Source organism: Pyxicephalus adspersus, chromosome 2 (assembly GCF_032062135.1).
Source record: "Pyxicephalus adspersus chromosome 2, UCB_Pads_2.0, whole genome shotgun sequence".
NCBI classification, from domain to species: Eukaryota; Metazoa; Chordata; class Amphibia; order Anura; family Pyxicephalidae; genus Pyxicephalus; species Pyxicephalus adspersus.
Window position 1 is genome coordinate 59851315 of NC_092859.1, and position 18190 is coordinate 59869504.

An 18190-nucleotide genomic window follows, 5' to 3' on the forward strand; every position below is an offset into this window, starting at 1 on the left:
TGCAATAAACTTGAAAACAGGTGGAAAGAAAATGCTAAATTTCACATTTTTGTGAAAACTATTTAGGGCAATATTGCACTCATCCCTACCATCCATTTCTGCTGTCATACTGCCTATTTCTTTTATTATGCTTCTTTTTCCTGCTGCTGTACTACCCATTCCTGCCACCATATGGCTATTTTATACCATACTGCTACCTTGCCAACCAACCAATATACAATTTATCTATACTGTTAGAAAGATTAATCAATGAAATCATTATAAAACTATTCTTAATACTTTAATGAAAAAGAAGTTTCATATTACTTTATTCACTTTTTTTATTACTTTTAATAAAAAATAAAATAAAATACTGAAGACCTTAATTTCTAAAAACAAACATATATTTTTTATTAGGGCAGAAGTGACCATATATTTAGTATTTACAGAAGATTTCTGCTGGTGTCAAAACATAAAAAGTAGATTGCACACATGTAGATTGTAGTATTAAGCACAACAGCAATGCAAACATATGGATAGTTAATGTTTATAAACCATTCCTGAATGCTATGAGTACTGTGCTGGGCGCAATTTATTCAGGAAGTACAATGAATATTCTGAAGCTTGTATGGTCTATATGCATTGGATTCTCTCTGTCTTGGGAATGTGAATCATTTTAGCAAGTTTCATGCAGGTAGGCACTGGGAAATATTGCTTGGTAGGAAACTATATGCTTTTCCAAATTATAAAATCTTTATTAGTTAATAAAGTTCAACTTTGGAGTTGGGATAGACAGCCACAACATCATATCCCTCAGGAGGCTTCACTCTCTCCTTGGCTTGAGTCTCACAGTACAGCTGCTCTTCAATAAAGAAATATCCTCTCTGCTTCAGGTTTAGCCCACAATCATCACACATGAAACATTCTGGATGGTAGAGCTTGTCTCGAGCCTTGACTATTGTACCACTGAATAACAGAAAAGATAAATCACATAATAATACACCACTTTTACCAGATAAAAAGCCTTATCTTAAGCAGTCCTGAAACAAAAATCATTTAAAGTGTGAAAACACTTTAAAGTGTCATCACCTTCTCTACTTCTTGTCCTGTGTAATGTGATGTTGGTAAACTGGTCATGTCATGCTAGAAAAGTAGATGGGAGATATGTGGCTCCATGTTGTCTTTAGTATGCAGCTATAAGTGAAGCTAGCATGTCTCTGGGGCAAAGATACATAGATCTTTATCGTGGATTAAAAAAACAAAACAAAACAAAAAAAAAAAACATTTCCTGGGAATCACATAAGGAAGGAATATGGGTAGTGGATTATTCATCTTTTTCTCCCAACTGGCCTATTAATTTAAATCAGCTGGACCTTTACCTCTAGGTAGAGTGTGTCCGTGTGTGTTTAGAAAGAACCCTGCAGGTTTGTGCTGTAACAAGCTGTCAAGAAAAAGCAGACTCAAGTCTTCTCAAATTTAACCAGGAGGTTTTTTTGTGTTACTTTACTGGACTGTGTTTCTTTGTTATATTTATCCCATGTTAGACATTAAAGTGGGCAAAGTGCCCTGAAATATGAACTGGTGTCCGGTACAATGCTGTACATCTCCAGTTTTATTCTCCATAAACTACATACTATAAAATGTCATACTCAGCATCTGTTTCAACTGAGCTTCTGGGCCACAAACACCTTTACTTTTCTTGCAGAGGCTGGCAGTTTCGAATATGAAAGAAAAAAAGCTGACACTGTAGTCTGAAACTTTGTCTGCACTGAGCAATCTGTGTTAACGCACAATAATGTGTATAGCAAAACAGCAGCCCAATCATGTGAATAAACTCACTAACACACTCAAACTCACTAAACAGTGAACGTAGGGCCTATTCACGACAGTTTGTTTCACTGAGCTGCATTAAACTGCACACACAATAATTAATGCACACAGCATTGCACCACAACCCACTGCCTCGCTACAATACATGTCCGCTTGCAAGGTGTATTGGGGTGCCATTAAAAATGCACACCAAAATGCAAAACATGTTACTTCAGAGCAACTGTATTAACTTGGTTAGTATGATGATTTCTAAAAACCACAAACTAACTATAGAATGCTGCATTCTGTGTAATATAACTCTATACAGTCACAGACATCTTTAACATCATTCTGGGCTGCATCCTGTGTGAGCAGCAAGACAGCCAGCAAGAATGCAATGTTTGGGGAGTGTTTACCACATACAATAACATATCCTACTGGAATAAAGAAGAATATCCATTCTGATTTGAAGCAAAAATAAATTGTTTAATACCAGATACAGTATGTTAAAGCCTACAGCCCTTCTTTCCTCACTACCTAGAGATCCCACAACCCGGTTTCCCTGGTCACCCATTGCCTCGTCCCCTCATTTCTTTTAGACTTCACCATGCAGCTCTTCTTCTCTCAGCATCCATGTCACTTGTCACTCTTTTAGCATCCACTGTATCTGCACCCTGTTTCTTTTGTCACTACTCTCCCTGCCTGAAGCTTTATTTCTCTCACCACCTACTATGTCTGCTGCCCCTTCTCTCAGCAACCACCACACCTGCTGATATTTTATTTTCAGCATCTATCAAGCCCACACCTCTTAATATCCTATAATCCACCAGGCCACCCACCACTCTCTGTGCTTGCACTTACCTTTCCTTACAGCTATTTACACATTCATTACTCCATTCTGCATCAACCATGCCTGCCATCCTAACAATACATTTGTAGCCTGCCTGCATGTTTACCCCCACTTTCACCAACACATCTGTGAAGTATGCTATGATGTGATAGGTCTTACCACTGTGTATGTGCAAACTCCCACCCATGTTTACATACCTGCACAACAGCTTTCACCAGTGCCCCTGTAAAACTCTACTTCACCCCTACCAACACTTAAAAACACTCAGTGTCTGCACACTGTCCCACTTTTCAAGATTTTTCAATAAGGTTTTATTTCATGAAAAAATATGAACATGCGTCCGCTTCTTCGGGACAAATTCAGGGGATCTATAACATTAATACATAATCCAAAATTAATATATGTATACACAATATAAATATGTAAGAAAAACAATTTATACTTGAATTTAGAGTAAATCACTTACAGTGATGCCTACATCAGTTCCAACATCTCTCAACCATAAAGATGTTAATATATTTGAGCAGAAAAGGGGCAAAAGAGTGCCAAACACCTCCCAAACCTTCTACCCACTCCTACCAAAGACAATGAAAAGCATTGTTTTTCTTACATATTTTTATTGTGGTTAGGAAACCTGCCAAAAGGGTTACATAGTAACCTGTTCTGTTAGAATTGTTCCAATACTTTGTTTCAATACTAAACCAAAAAAGTATGCAAATTTGAACATTACTTATCTGCACTACAAGGAAGGTACGAAAGCCACCTATTTACCAAAAGAAATCAGTAGCAGCAAGTTTCATATTTCTCTCATAATAATCTACCAAAATCACAAAATAAAATATAGTTAGACATAACATCTAAACTAAAACTAACTAAACTATAAACTTATATATGCATATACTTATACATATTGAACTCATATCACTTACACAATTCCATTTCCACATCTGGTGCATTCTGGCAGCATCTCTAAGCCACTTAGAGGGCTACTGAGTTTGGACACTGGTGATTTGACATTTCTTGAGCTGGCAGGTCTTTCTACCTTCTCACCTGAAAATATATTAAAAAGAAAAATGTAATCAATGTTTAAAGCATAAAGGTTGCCACAAACACTAAACTGGCTTAACATTTTGTTAATGGAACTGATTATGGAGTAATTAGACACCTTGGAAACTGCTGCATTACATTATTAATTGATTCTTTACAAATACTTAATTCATTTTAAAGCCAACTTTACTAAGCTTGGAGTTTAAACTTGCTGATTCAGCTGATTAAGTTGTTAGAATCTCACATGATATGTTGGCCAGCAATGAAGTGCATGATGATACAACTGTTTAACACTTAACCAAACATACTTAGTACTGATAAGTAATCATGGGTAATTCTTTCTCATTCAGGTGCAGTAGATGTCAATAAATTGTTCTGAATTTTGCATTCTCAGTTTTGGTCTTGATTAGTATTGCTTCTAGAAAAGCAACATTTCTCTACTGGGTATACTTGATAATGAACTGTAACACTAGAATCTTCTTGAAAGAATGTGAGATTATAACAAGCACATACATAGAGTTGATATATTTGATCTTCTAAATATGGCACTTTGATCCAGTGTTCTCCCCAGCCCCTTTAAGCCCAGTGCACCACCTGGCACATTTCAATAACCACCTGGTGAATCAGACAAAGGAAGGAAAGAAGAGAAGAAAGGGAAAGGTGGGGGAAGAAAAAAAAAGAGGGGGAGGATACTAGAAGAATGTAGAACAGATGGTAAATATATGACAATTAATTACAGGGAGTTCCCGAAGTTACCCCCGAGGGAATAATAGGAGGAGATACATTGGAAGGGGCTGGCTGAAAATTAGCAGTCACATGTTGAAACAAATTAGCAGCTGATAGCAGATATGAGTCCCATGGGGCCCAGATTGCTGTGAATTTGTCATATCCATCATAAATCCTGGCCGTAAGGTGTTCAATAAGTTAGACTTCTTTTATTTTAGCATATAGGTCTATTAAGCCGGGAGGTGAGTGCATTTCCAATGTCTAGCAATAAGACACCTGGCTGTGGTGAGTATGTGACATGCCAGTTTTCTGTTCAACTTAATGAGATTGGAAATTGGAAGGCCCAGCACATGAGTAACTACATTGAGCAATATAGGTATTTCCAGAATCTCTGAGAGAAGGTTGTTGACTTTTGTGGTTGACCTATGAGCGAACAGGACCTAAAAAGATGATACAAAGTGCCAATCTCCATACCACATCTCCAACACATTTTGCTTGCATTAGGAAAAATCGCATGCAGTTTATTTGGAATAAAATACCACCTCATAAGTATCTTGTATGCATTTTCTTTATATATAGTGCAAATTGAGCTCCTACGGGCACTATCCTAAATGATTCTCCAGATATTAAAAGGTTACCCATGGGGTAATAGTAAAAAAAAAAAATGCATAATGAATACCATACACTGATTATGAAAAAACCCGAGGATCCTTCAGAGGCATAGAGTAGAAGGAGAAAGAAGGTCAGTACACAGAAAAAAACTAAAAAAGGGAAACAGAAAAAAATACAAAAAAAAAACAGACATAAAAACATGTGGTAGGGGTAGCCCAGAACCCTAGTCAGGGATCACATCCTTGTCCAAAGGTCTATCTGGAAACAAAAAAAATACCAGAGACCAAAAACAAGAATGGACAAGGAGGAAATCCCAAAGGGAGGCATAGGAGGAAGGCGAACAACACCAAGTGGTGTCCAGCTTTAGGGACAGTATACCTAGGAGAAAGAGTAAATACAGCCAGAATAACTTTCTACCTGTGGTCACCCCCCCGCAGCCTGCAAAAGCAAAACCATATATCTAAGTGAATTATCCGGGACCGGGCAAAATAAAGAAAAGCAAAGTATAACATGACTGAAGATCAAGACAACCAAACAATGAGCTTGAGAGGACATGTTTGGGAATCATAGGAACACCAAAGAATCCCATCAAGTAAAAGGATATAAGAGTCCTCTTGCTGCATTCAAGACAGTTAAGTGTGTGACGACTCAGGGCTCAAGGGGTTGTGTGCCAATGGAGAGGAGCCATTGCGAGGGGAGTGCTTTCTTTTGTGAGCCTCCTGTCATCTCTCAGGAACCGCCTGATGAACTGGGAGTGGGTCCCATCCTGATATTGAAGGACAAGGCAGTCCAAGATCCACAGAGAATGGTGGAAGGTCCTCAGGGTGTTTAAGAGTAACAGATCTGCCATCCAAGCGAGCTGTAAGACTGAAGGGGTACCCCGATTGATAGGGAATCGAGCGATCACGTAAAGCTGTTAGCAGTGGTTGAAGTGCACATCAGGGAAAATTTAGTTGTGCCCCATCAAACTCAATAGCTCTCATATTTCTGGCTGCCCCCATTATTTCTTCTTTCAAGGGAAAGTCCTGCAACTGACAGATAACATCTCGAGGTCTTGAGGGGGGACCTGGTGGTCGTAAAACATCAGCATGAGGACGGAGCAAGGTCAGCCTGATGAGTGGCTTCTGGGAGGCCACGTACTCATATTTTGTTGTGTCTGAACCTATTTTTAAGGTCCTCCAATTGAAGCTTGAGATCTCTAATTGCATAGCTTGGGAGGAGGCCTGTTCTTGAAGTTGTAAGACTTGGGTTTTCATACCTTGTAAGTCATCATCTATTGTATCCACTCTACCTGCCAGATTCTGGAGGTCTGTTTAAAGGATGCGAATTTTCTCCCTAAAGGCTTTAACCTCCTGTACTAGAAGGCGAAAATCATCTTTAGTGGGGAGGTTCTGTACATACGCTTGCCAGGAATTAGCACTAATAGGTAGAGTGGGCTGAGGATCAGCAGGTTGCTGGGAGGAACCCGGGGGGGCAATATCATGGCCAGTGGAGGGGTTCCACTTAAAGAAGTCCCACAACCCACTTGTATTTGAGTAAGGGTGGCAAGTGACCCTGTTTGTACTCCAGTGGGAGAGTCAGGTAAAACACAATCAGAAAGGGCCCCCTGTGAGAGTCTCACCCCTGGTGCCCATAGAGGGGGTCCATCTGTGTGTCCAGCATGTCCCAAGATAGTGGCAGCAGCATAATTACGCTGGGGCAGAGGGGTGAGTAGTAGTAGAGAATCCCTATTAGCATTAGTGGTGCAGCAGGCTTCCTTAGTAATAGTCTGTGTATGCCATGTAGGGCTGGCAGCTTGTCAAGCGTGATCATCTGAGGAGCTGGGGGAGACCCCTCACCGCAAGTCCCGCGGGATTAGCAGGGGATCAAAATCCCCTGTTTCAAAGTAGACAGGAGAGCCTTCTGGAGCCTGTTCCGGCAGCGGGAAAGGCAGCTGTGTATGAGCCTGGTCAGGAGGTAGAAGAGAAGAGCCAGCAGCCAGAGGAGGCCCCGAGTGGACCAGCGCTATCTTAGCTCCCTGAGTCACACCAGCAGACTCAGGGGCTAAAAAGGATCTTATTAAGGATTGAGAGGACAGGGTAGCGTGCCTCTAGCTTCCAGAAGCAGCAGTACCCCTCTGCCTTTGTTGCTTGGTCATAGAAACAGCTGTGGTGCCCGGTACAGTGTTAATGAATGCAGGTTGGAACAGAGCTCAGCTCTGACGCGTCCATTGAGGTGCCCGTCCAGGCCACGTCCCCCGGAAATAATTGTTTTTAACATTGTACAAAGGGCAAGAGGGCACTCTTTGCATCTGGAGAAGACGTTTAAGCTCCGGATAAAGAAGTGATGTTGAGAAGGTCTGTGAAAATGGTGAATAGGAAGTAGTTTCAGCAACTACTACTGATTGCTTTAAGAAAAAGCTGGATGCTTTTCTAGAAGCACAGAATATACCTGGGTATTAAGGCTTTAAAGTAAAGATAACAGAATCTGTTGATCCAAGGAACATCCGATTGCCTTAATAGAAACAGAAAGGATTTTTTCCCCTTTGGAACAAATTGTACCAGGGTTGTACCAGCCTTTATCTAGACCAGCTATGTCCATGGGGTTTTATATCTGGGATATGTTTATTTCCCTAGGGGTTGAACTTGATGTACTTATGTCTTTTTCAATGTGACTTACTATGTAACATTTTATAAATCTGACCATATTAACAACTGAAAGAACATGCAAGCCCACCATACATTCCCCCTAAAAAACAAAGAGCCTTATAATATTCTGAAAATTACCAATATTTTCAACCTTGGTAGGTACATCATAGTAGATAATAAAATACCACCTTAAATCATAAAATGCTGTTGTGCTTCTAAATTCATTATCAATAGCTCAAACAACGTCTACATTGCACACACAGAACTACTCCACTAGTTCTGATGGTATGCCCCACAGATTTGTACGAGACCAATCATGTGTTTGTATGAACTAACTTTTTCAGGTTCACAACATGTTATGTCACCAGACAGAAAAATTATTATGATGCAGGGCCAATCAATATGAACAGTGAGACTAAAAGATTCAGATAAAACTAACAAAAATGTATGTAACTGTCCTGGTATATTAATTCATGGCATGATAACTGCATTGCAATCAAATTGCTCTAGAACCTCTGCACTGTGTGTAAACCTGGTAATTTGGGTTTCTCCTTGGAATCTAAACAAAAAATATCACTCCTTTATTTGAAAACCTTTGGAAGGTGCAAAAGTTATAACGGAATTATGTGTTTTCCTGACAAAGAGAAATCTACAATGATTTCTTTCCTGTGTGAGGTGTAATTGCAAGAGACAGAAAATATTTGCTTTATACGGTATGATATGTATTTGCTTTAATATTAGCTTTGTTTATGCACATTTCATAGCATGGAAAGCAGGGATGAATTAGCCACAGCTACACATGAATTTAGAAATATGCCTCAAGCCCTCATTAAACAATGTTATCCATTTTTCCAACTCCAAGGTCTTCAAAACTAGAACATTTTTTGACGAAAAAAGATGCCTTGTATAATAGCAAAGTGATGGTGCTAAAACCATTTGTTTAGTCATTTATACATTATTATTATTAATTTTTTACTATTACTATTAAACAGTATTTATATAGCGTCAACGCATTACAAAGCGCTGTACAATAAATAGGGGTTTCAAAAGATAGATAGATAGATAGATAGATAGATAGATAGATAGATAGATAGATAGACAGATACAGACAGTGACACAGGAGGACCCTGCTTACAATCTAAGATTGAGCGACAATTATTAAGTGCCTGGCCAAAGCTTTAGAGTCCTGGACATGGGTTGGTGGACAAAACTGGTATTGTTCCAGCAGCATGTCTGCTATTACAGAGAAAAGCCAGATACTAGGAGCCTCTGCCTTTCAACAAGTAGGCGTTTAGTCCCAGGGAGTCAGGGATAAAATGCTGCTACCGGCCCTGGAAAAGTTAGTCCTGGTAAGAAAGAATAAAAGAAGTAGCCATCATAATTAGAGTTACCTTCTTTTTAATTTCGGCCAACGGGTAATAATTACTATTGCTTTTCACTGAATCCTTGCTTATTTTCAGTAGGCCTCTCAAGAACAGTGCTATTCCACTTTTTCATGAAAGGGTCAAAGGCCAGTTTTTGACACTTAACTGGAGATTCCTGCTATTACAGGAGCAAAGTGAAGGCATTCAAAACTTCTCAGGACTGCCCACAATTTACCAGATTGGAATGGACCACCTTTGAGACCGGCATCTAAGGTGACTGTAATCCTAGTCCTCAGAGCTATTTCCCAAGACAAATTGCAATGGGAGGACCACTATCCCAAGTCTTGGCAGACTGAGCAGGGTACAGTGAGTCTCTACTTAAACAAGAAGCACACCCAATGGTCAAAAAAGCACAACTAGAACTCAAACATGTGCTACCCTAGGCATTAACAAATGGAAATAGATGTCACCAGCTTTAGAAATACCATGAATTCCTCATGTCCATGCAGTTAGGTTAATTGGCTTTCCCCCAAAACTGACCTTATACTGTAATAAAATATATGACCATGGTAGGAACATTGGATTGTGAACTCCTTTGAGGGCCAGTTAGTGAAATGCCTAAGAAGTTAAAGCACTGTGTAATATAGCCCCGCTACATAAATACTGCATAATTATAAAAAAAAAGAATAATAGTAATTCCTTTGCTGGCCGTGTCTAACTTTCTAAAATTCCTTGAGCCCACACCATCATTTGTGCCACTTTGTAGGAAAGCAAAGGTGTTCTAGATTTCACCGTAATGAGTATTATCCTCAAATATCTATTCCCTGCATTTGTCATATATGACTCTTCTGATAGTTTACCACAGTCAGAGTTTGCAGAATTATCTTCTTGTGACTCTCCAATTTGGTTTTTGATATTGTCAGCAAAAGAACATTGTTCATGCAGTGACATAGGGTGACTCCCTGAACCACAGCACTAACTGCACCAGTTATCACTGTGAGAAGCATTTGATTAAACATCCATGGAGCTGTGGAAAGACTGAAAGGTAGACAGGTGAACTGGAGGTGTTTGAAAAATAGCAAACAAGAAGTATGGTGCCATTTCACAATTGAGACAATTGAGCTTGTAAGCTTCTGCTAGATTTATTGAAATCATCCAATGAGCCAGACAAACGACTGACAAAGTCATCTGCAATATTAGCATACAAAATCTCTTAGTGTGAACAAAGGAATTTAAATCCTTCAGGTCCAAAAATTATCTAAACCCATCAGAGGTCTTTTTAATATGAAAATTTTGGAATAGAGCCCTCTTTCTTGCTCTCCTAATGAAAGCAACACATCTGCTTGCCCCATTCTGTGCACATAAGGTAGAAGCGCATTGCACTTCTATGAATCTCTTGGAACTGTTGTCTGAATGTACCAAGATCTCAGAGAGCCTGACAAAAACTCTATGCGGTAACCATGTTACCTGACTGGAATCACCCAGGGTGTCATCCTGAAATTTGAACAATCTTGTTTCTAGCTTCCACATCTGGATGGATACACCTGTGAACGGTTCTTTTTAGACTATCTGACTAGGGGCCTAGGATTTTTAGGTTCCCTTTACTGAGAGTCAACAAATTTCTTGACAGGTAATCTCTTCCCTCTTAATAAATTAATAAAAATTATGTGGGAGGGCTGAATGTAACAAAGAGCTACTGATGGCTATACCTTAACTTGGCAACTTGCACCCTTTGATTCTTTGTATACCTTCTTCCAAATAGCAACTGGGCAGCTTACAGGTACTGTTTATCTGCCCACCTCAACAATGTGACACCAATCCTAATACTACTGCTGGGCAACAACCAGACCTATTGTGGTATGGATTTGCTTAAAGTTTCCATCTAGACACTAATCCAGAGGATCCTAAGTGGAAAATACCTTGCCTTTCCTTTTTAAAATGTGGGATATACCTTCTCTAGGTGAAGATTGGCCTCTCTTTCTTACTAGATAGCCTGCCTAAGGGTTTGAATTGAGAGAGCCGCAAAATCAAAAAAGAATGAGCTGTCAGTCCCACTATCAAACGCCAAAGTTTCTGTGAAAGTTTAAAATCCTGCAAAAAATATTCATTCTCTCCATACAGCTTTTTTTAAAAGCTGTGGACATCGTGGCCTGATGGCGGCGGAGTAGGACGCTGCTCTCCTAGCTCCGTATCCCGCCTGGGGGTTTCTGTTTGTGTAAGCGATCCTGCGCCTTTTTTCCAGCTCTAATGGGCCCAAAATCGAAGGGGGTAGAGAAGGGACGCCCCGGAGGGGGCGATCCCTCCACTGGAGGAATCTCAGGCTTCTTCCCCGCGGGAGGCCGCGGGGACCGCGACAAGGCCCCAAAGCCGGGGGCTCGATTTTCGACGGCATCCGACAAGCAGGCACCGTCGGCGCGGTGCTCTCCACCAAAGCCCGGACTGCAGCAAGACTCATCAGCACCAGGTCCAGAGTACAAGAGGTACACCCTGACTCTCCCACTCTTAGCCCCTGCATGATGCACTCTTTAGAGGCTTCTTTAAGCCATAGCCCGGCTAACACAGATACCGAAGAGGAGTGGGACCGGAAAGCCCACTTAGGTGCCTTACCCACCAAGCAAGGTCTAGAACACAGTATTGGGCGCCTGGAAGTGGGCTGCAAGGCAGAGTTCCACGCCATACGTGAGTCCGTTCAACAAGTTACTAATGCCACCACAGCTCTACAAACCCAATGTGCTGATCTTTCTTCACAAGTAGTTTCCCATGCAGCTATTTTGGAACGCCATGAGACGCAAATTAATATGTTGTATCTGTTGCATGATGACGCTGAAAACCGCAGGCGGAATAATATTCGTATACGGGGTCTACCTGAAACCATACCGAATTCAGAATTGCCCGCGGCTGCCTACTCTATATTTGCTAAGCTTCTCTCTGTCCCATCTGATGTTGATAGAGAGATAGATCGGATACATAGAACCCTGGGCCCGCGCAGCATAAATCCGCAACACCCTAGAGATGTTATCTGTCGGTTTTATTTTTACAGAACCAATGAAGGTATCATGAAAAAAGCCAGAGAATTTCCAAATATTGAATATGCCGGGGCTCAGATACAACTGCTGCCTGATCTCTCTAAACATACCTTGGATCTTCGCAGGGCTCTTAAACCGCTTTTGACAGCTCTTCGTGAACAGAACATCCCATATAGATGGGGATTTCCCTTCCATCTCATCATCAGATCTGGAGGCAGAGCCCTTGTTCTTCGTGAGCCATCTGACCTGCCTCACATTGTACAGGATCTGCGTCTTTCCGACATCATATTATCTGAATGGTCCACGGCGACTTTGCTCCTCACCAGCAAACCAGCGCCTTCGCAAGCTACTTCACGACCTCCGCCTGATAGATCTCCAAGCACCTCAGCGGGTCATCTTTCTTCCACTCCTCCTTCCACAACCTAGCCAACTAAATCAGCATCGCCAAAATTTTTATTGGATCTCAGGATACCTTTACCATTGTTCTTGGCATTTCTACCTTTCATCCTAAACCTTTTTGTGTTTCTTAGGCTATTAAACGCCACTGGACTACCTCTATACTCCATCCGTTTTATTACCTGCAGTGCCTGGCCGAAAGAACAGTTTGCCTTTGTTTGGAGTTTTACGTTCCTGTGCTGCTAAGCATCCTCGGACTACATCTGACTTTGTGCAAGATGTTTCTCCTCCACGTTGGGACTTTTCATGTACTGGTAGCTATGTTGAGCGTTATTTATCTAATGTTTATTGCTGCAGATCCTGTTGTTAGTTGGTTTGCTTTTCTTGAATGCCCTCTAGATCCTAGATCCTGTGTTTAACTTTGTCTAGGGTCCACTGGGGGGTGCGCGAGCTGTGTTGCTGTCGCCTCCCCAGTTGGCCCTATTATGGGTCCTGGCCTGTTGTATTTCTGTTTCCTCCGACTATTTTTGGCAGGAAATTAGTGAACTGCTTCTTCTATGTCAGTGTCTTTTGATATATGCTTTGGAGCCTTGCCTATGCTGCCAAACATAACCGGACTACATCCGATCTTGTGTAAGACGTCTTTCCTTCACGGTGGGACTTTCCATGTACTGGTAGCTATGCTGAGCGTTATTTCTCTAATGTTTATTGCTGCAGATTTTGCTGTTAGTTAGATTGCTATTCTTGAATGCCCTTTAGATTCTATGGTTGATTATATCTAGGGCCCACTGGGGGGTGCACGAGCTATACTGCTCTCGCCTCTCAGTTGGCCCTATTATGGGACCCGGGATGTTGTCTCTCATTGTTTAGTATATTGGGCAAATGCTAAGAGTTTGTTCTTACTTTATATATTATTTACGGTTTTGCGGGTTCCCCCGGGCGGGAACCATATGTTTGTTTCTGATTGCTTGTGTGGCTTCCCCTGCCGCGCTCAGACACTTCCCCACATAGGCCGGCTGCTCTCTTGGGCAGTGCTTTGGGACCTTTGGAAAGCGGTTGTTTGAGGGGTTCTAATACAACAAGGCACTAGGCTTAAAAAGATCAGGGCACAGGATATAGCTTGTATCTCCAATAAAATTCGCTCTCTGGAACGCCTGCATAAACAAAGCATGGCCCCTGCTGTATTTTTAGAATTGACTGCTGCTAGAACCCATCTCTTGAAATTGTACGACTTGGCTCACCAACGCCACAGGGATCGTTTCTGTAAATTGATCTACCAATATGGGGATAAATGTGGCAGGTTATTGGCGAGGGGTCTTCATCCGCGCACATCCACCACGTATATCCCGTCCATACACGCTCCTGACGGCAGGTTGACATCTATCCCCAAAGAGATTCTGCAAACTTTTTATAAATAGTATGCAGAGCTTTATCAACTACGTCCTGCTCCAGCTACTCCTTCCTCTCTTCAGGAATATTTAACTAAAACAGCCCTTCCAACTTTAAATTCTGAGGTGATTTCTCAATTGGAATGCCCTTTTATGGAGGAGGAGGTATCTGCTGCCCTACAGGCCACCCTGACCGGAAAAAGCCCGGGTCCGGATTGATTTACCCCACGGTTCTACAAGCTTCACGCTTCTAATCTTGTCCCCTTCATGACCAAAGTGTTTTCTTCTGTTTCTGCCGATACGCCGTTTCCACCACAAAGTTTACAAGAGGCGCATATTACGGTTCTTCCCAAGCCTGGCAAAGACCATACGGTTTGCTCTAATTATAGACCTATATCATTGAATAATGTGGATGCAAAAATTTTTTCCAAGTTGATTGCCAATAGGTTGTCCCCACATATGCCATCTTTGATCCATAAGGATCAAACAGGGTTTATTTATGGAAGGGAAGCCAGGGATAATACTATTAAGACTCTCCTGCTGACCCAATTTGCTAAATCCTCAGGCATACCTGCGTGCTTACTGTCAATAGACGCTGAAAAAGCCTTTGACAGGGTTAGTTGGCAATTTATGTACTCGGGGTTACACCAGGTGGGCCTTGGCCCCTGCATGGTTTCTAGAATCGCAGCTTTGTACTCTTCACCCAGAGCTTGGGTGCGGGTCAATGGCACTCTCTCCGATTCTTTTCAAATCAAGAATGGCATGAGGCAGGGGTGCCCTCTCTCCCCTTTACTTTACGCCCTAATTATGGAACATTTGGCTGTGGCCTTGCGCCACAATCCAGATGTAAAAGGGATCCAGGTGGGTGATACACAATATAAAATTTCTTTATATGCGGATGACCTCTTGATATATATAACATCCCCTCATATCTTGATACCTTCCATTCTGAGGGAACTTGATGAATTTGGTACACATAGTAATTTCAAGGTCAATTGTTCCAAATCTGAAATTCTTACTATTACCTTGGACTCTACTCAAATGTCAGTTATGCGTTCTAATCTGCCTTTCCTGGATCTGCTCTGATGCCATTAAATACCTGGGTATATTGGTTTCATCGGATCCCTCCAAATTGTTCTCTCTTAATTATTCCTCAATGTACAGTAAACTTCAATCTGACCTTCAGATATATGATTCCTTGCCTCTCTCCTGGTTCGCCCGTATAAACACTCTTAAGATGGATATAATCCCCAGACTGCTATATCTTTTTCAATCGGTCCCTATATCCTTGCCAACCGCATATCTTCGTAAAATTCATAGGTTGTTTTTAAAATTTATATGGCAACAGAAACGCCCTAGACTGACATTTAGTACCCTGTCCAAGGCCAAAAATAGAGGAGGTGCAGGTGCCCCGGATGTTATTTCCTATTATAGGGCATCGGTTTTGGTGCGTTTGATAGACTGGTTTCACAACAGGGAGATGAAGGAATGGGTACACCTGGAGGATTGCTTATCTCCAGTTATCCTCCGGTCCCTGCCATGGGTGGACTGGTCGTTGATACAGCCAGCCCACCCTATACTCCCACTTACATTTTATTTATTATGTAATTGGGATATCCTTCTCAGAGCGGGCAAATTGTCGACGGATCCAGGACCCATGACACCGCTATTTGATAATCCAGCATTCCCCCCGGCGATGCGTACCTCCACATTTTTATCTTGGTCCGCCTCGGACAGCCGTCATCTTAGGAGTATATTACATAATGGACGGGTTCCCCCACTGACCTCCCTGGATCTCCCACACAGGAGCAAGTTGCTTTCTTGGCTCTCATACAGGCAACTGACATCATTTGTAGCTTCATTTACTGACTTATCATTCCTATATAGAAATTTAACGGTTTTTGAGCAGTTGGTTGGCTCGCCTGACCGCCCATCTCATGTTGTGTCCAGGTTGTACGAGCTAATTGCTCAGGACTCTGAGCCCTCTGCACCTATATACACTAGATATTGGGAGAGGGAAATGACTGGACTCATAACTGCGGATGATTGGGAAAAATCATTTACCCTGACGCATAAGTTGGCTATTGGGACAAGATTATCCAGGTGTATAATGACAGCACTGGGTCCACCATAACCAATACTCCCGAAATAGCTCCTTTATCCTTGGTTCCGGAATCGCTCAAAACCATCAAAGGTGGGGTCCTATGTCATTTTCTTACGGCAGCAAGGGCCACTATTCCGAGATTGTGGAAGCAATCTGCTGCTCCTTCTATAGCCAATTGGGTCTCCGAACTTGAAAAAATCCGCCATATGGAGATGTTAGTCGCAGAGGATGATGATAGATTGGAAGAATTTAGAATTACCTGGTCCATTTGGGACTGGTTTAAAGACTCTCCTCGATTCCATACATATTTTATTTAGTTTCCAGGCTTTTAGGCTGGAACACAACCCCGGCATAGAGGGTTAATATATATATTTTTTTATTTTTTGTATCGATCGGCATTCCCCTCCTCCCTCCCATCCCCCCTTCTCCCCTGGGCTGATTTGTTATCTGTGTCTGTCTCTTTTTTTATTTTCACTGTTGTTTAAGAATATTGGTTTCCACACTGTGCCATACGCTTCCGCTAGCGGATATGTAGCTGTTTTTGTACAGGTTTAATAAGTGCTATATCATCCCTTTAGGATTGTTATGTTTGTTTTGTCATAATTTTTTTTGGGTATATGCAGCTTTCTGGTACTATATGTCTGTTCATACGAAGCCTACACTGTTAGGTTTGATACAATGTATGTGTTGTATATCTGATTCCTTTTGTTATGTTTATCTGTTATTTGTTTTCTGAAAACTCAATAAAACTGATTGAAACAAAAGCTGTGGACATGTTATTTTCCAGCATTTATTCTGTGAAAGCTTGATCTGTAGATGTGCACTTTTTGATATATTTTGATATATATATATATTTTGATATATAAGAAAGAATCATAAAGTATACTATATACAAGGCTTTTGCCTCAAACCAACAAAATACTTTTTTATCTACACCTTTTGTTTTCCTGGGATCAGGCTTGTGACCAACTGACCATTGTTCACATTTTTTTAAATATCTGGAAAGCAGATTGCATTGTGAAGAGTGATTGTCCTGTAAATATCATTAAGTTTCTTTTGTGTGACTATAACCAAAGTATAAATGGAGATGGAGATCAAGGAGCAGAACTAACCCAGCTGTATGCTGTCAGGAGGAGTGACAGAAAACACCATGCATTTTTAAATGAAACTCAATATCCTTCCAGAACAAATTATAAATAGTAAAGGAGAGACAACCTAAGTTATATGGGAAGCTGTCAAAAGTTGAGATGCTTCTTCCTTTTTCCTATTGAGGCTCTCTATTGCTCAGTCAAAGCATATATAGGATTAACATCATGTATTAGCTTATTAGCTGGTATTTACACTTTATAAAAAGTTATTTTATAAATCTGCAGCTTTCAATAAAATAATACCCAGTGATCCTGTCACTGCTAAATTAAATAAAATAGTGCATGTATATAGACAGAAGACTACTTTAGAAATCATGTAGAAGATCAGCAGGATATGCATTCATTTATTTGACTGACCATCTACTTATGATTTTTTTCAACATGTGTTTATTTTGAATTGTCCAGGTTTGATGAGAGGTTTAACCTTAGAGATGAGCGAATTGAAGCTGACAAAGTGGAATTCGAACCGAATTTCAGGAAAATTTCGATTCACAATAAATCCAAATTTCCTCGCGATTCATGGTAACGAATCACAATTTTTTCTAAAATGGCGGCTACACGTGTGAGGACATGGGGCAAGGAACTCTGGGAAGGCGGGATGACCCATAATGCCATGCATGCAGCCAATCAGCAGCCAGCCAGCCCTGTGATGTCACAGCCCTATAAATAGCCTCAGCCATCTTGGATTAAGACACTTTACAGCATTCTGAGTACAGGGAGAGACGTGTGCAGGTGCTAGGGAGAGTGATAGGAAAAACCTAATAGGATAGGAAAAACTCAAAAAACGATTTATAAGTGCAGGGAAAGGATAGGGAGGAATCATTTCACAGCATCTTACTGCAGGGAGAGATGTCAGAAGGTGCTAGGGACAGTGCTAGAAAAGCGATTTACAAGTGCAGGGAAAGATTATTTGGGGATCCAAATTGACATTATACAGATGTCATTCCAGCAATTTATATATCCAGAAAAATATATACGCAGTTCACTGTTGCAGTTATTTGTGCTGCAAGCGTTTCGTAGCCTATTTCAGTACAAAAAGAAAAATATATTCTCAGTTCACTTCTGCAGTTATATGTGGTGAAAGCATTTAATGATGTATTTGAGTACAAAAAGA

The 18190-nt window shown here is 41.1% G+C and overlaps 1 protein-coding gene across 1 annotated transcript in view; it reads right to left on the reverse strand.

Moving 5' to 3' along the window:
- Nucleotides 1–295: 295 nt before the first annotated feature.
- PDLIM4 (PDZ and LIM domain 4) overlaps nt 296–18190 on the reverse strand; it is a 181194-nt gene continuing 163299 nt past the window's right edge. The window contains exons 6-7 of the mRNA XM_072400844.1: nt 3568–3688; nt 296–945 (exon numbers count right to left, since the gene is read on the reverse strand). Coding sequence (XP_072256945.1) covers nt 741–945; nt 3568–3688 — 326 coding nt within the window. The 3' untranslated portion in view covers nt 296–740. The remainder of the gene's footprint in view (nt 946–3567; nt 3689–18190) is intronic.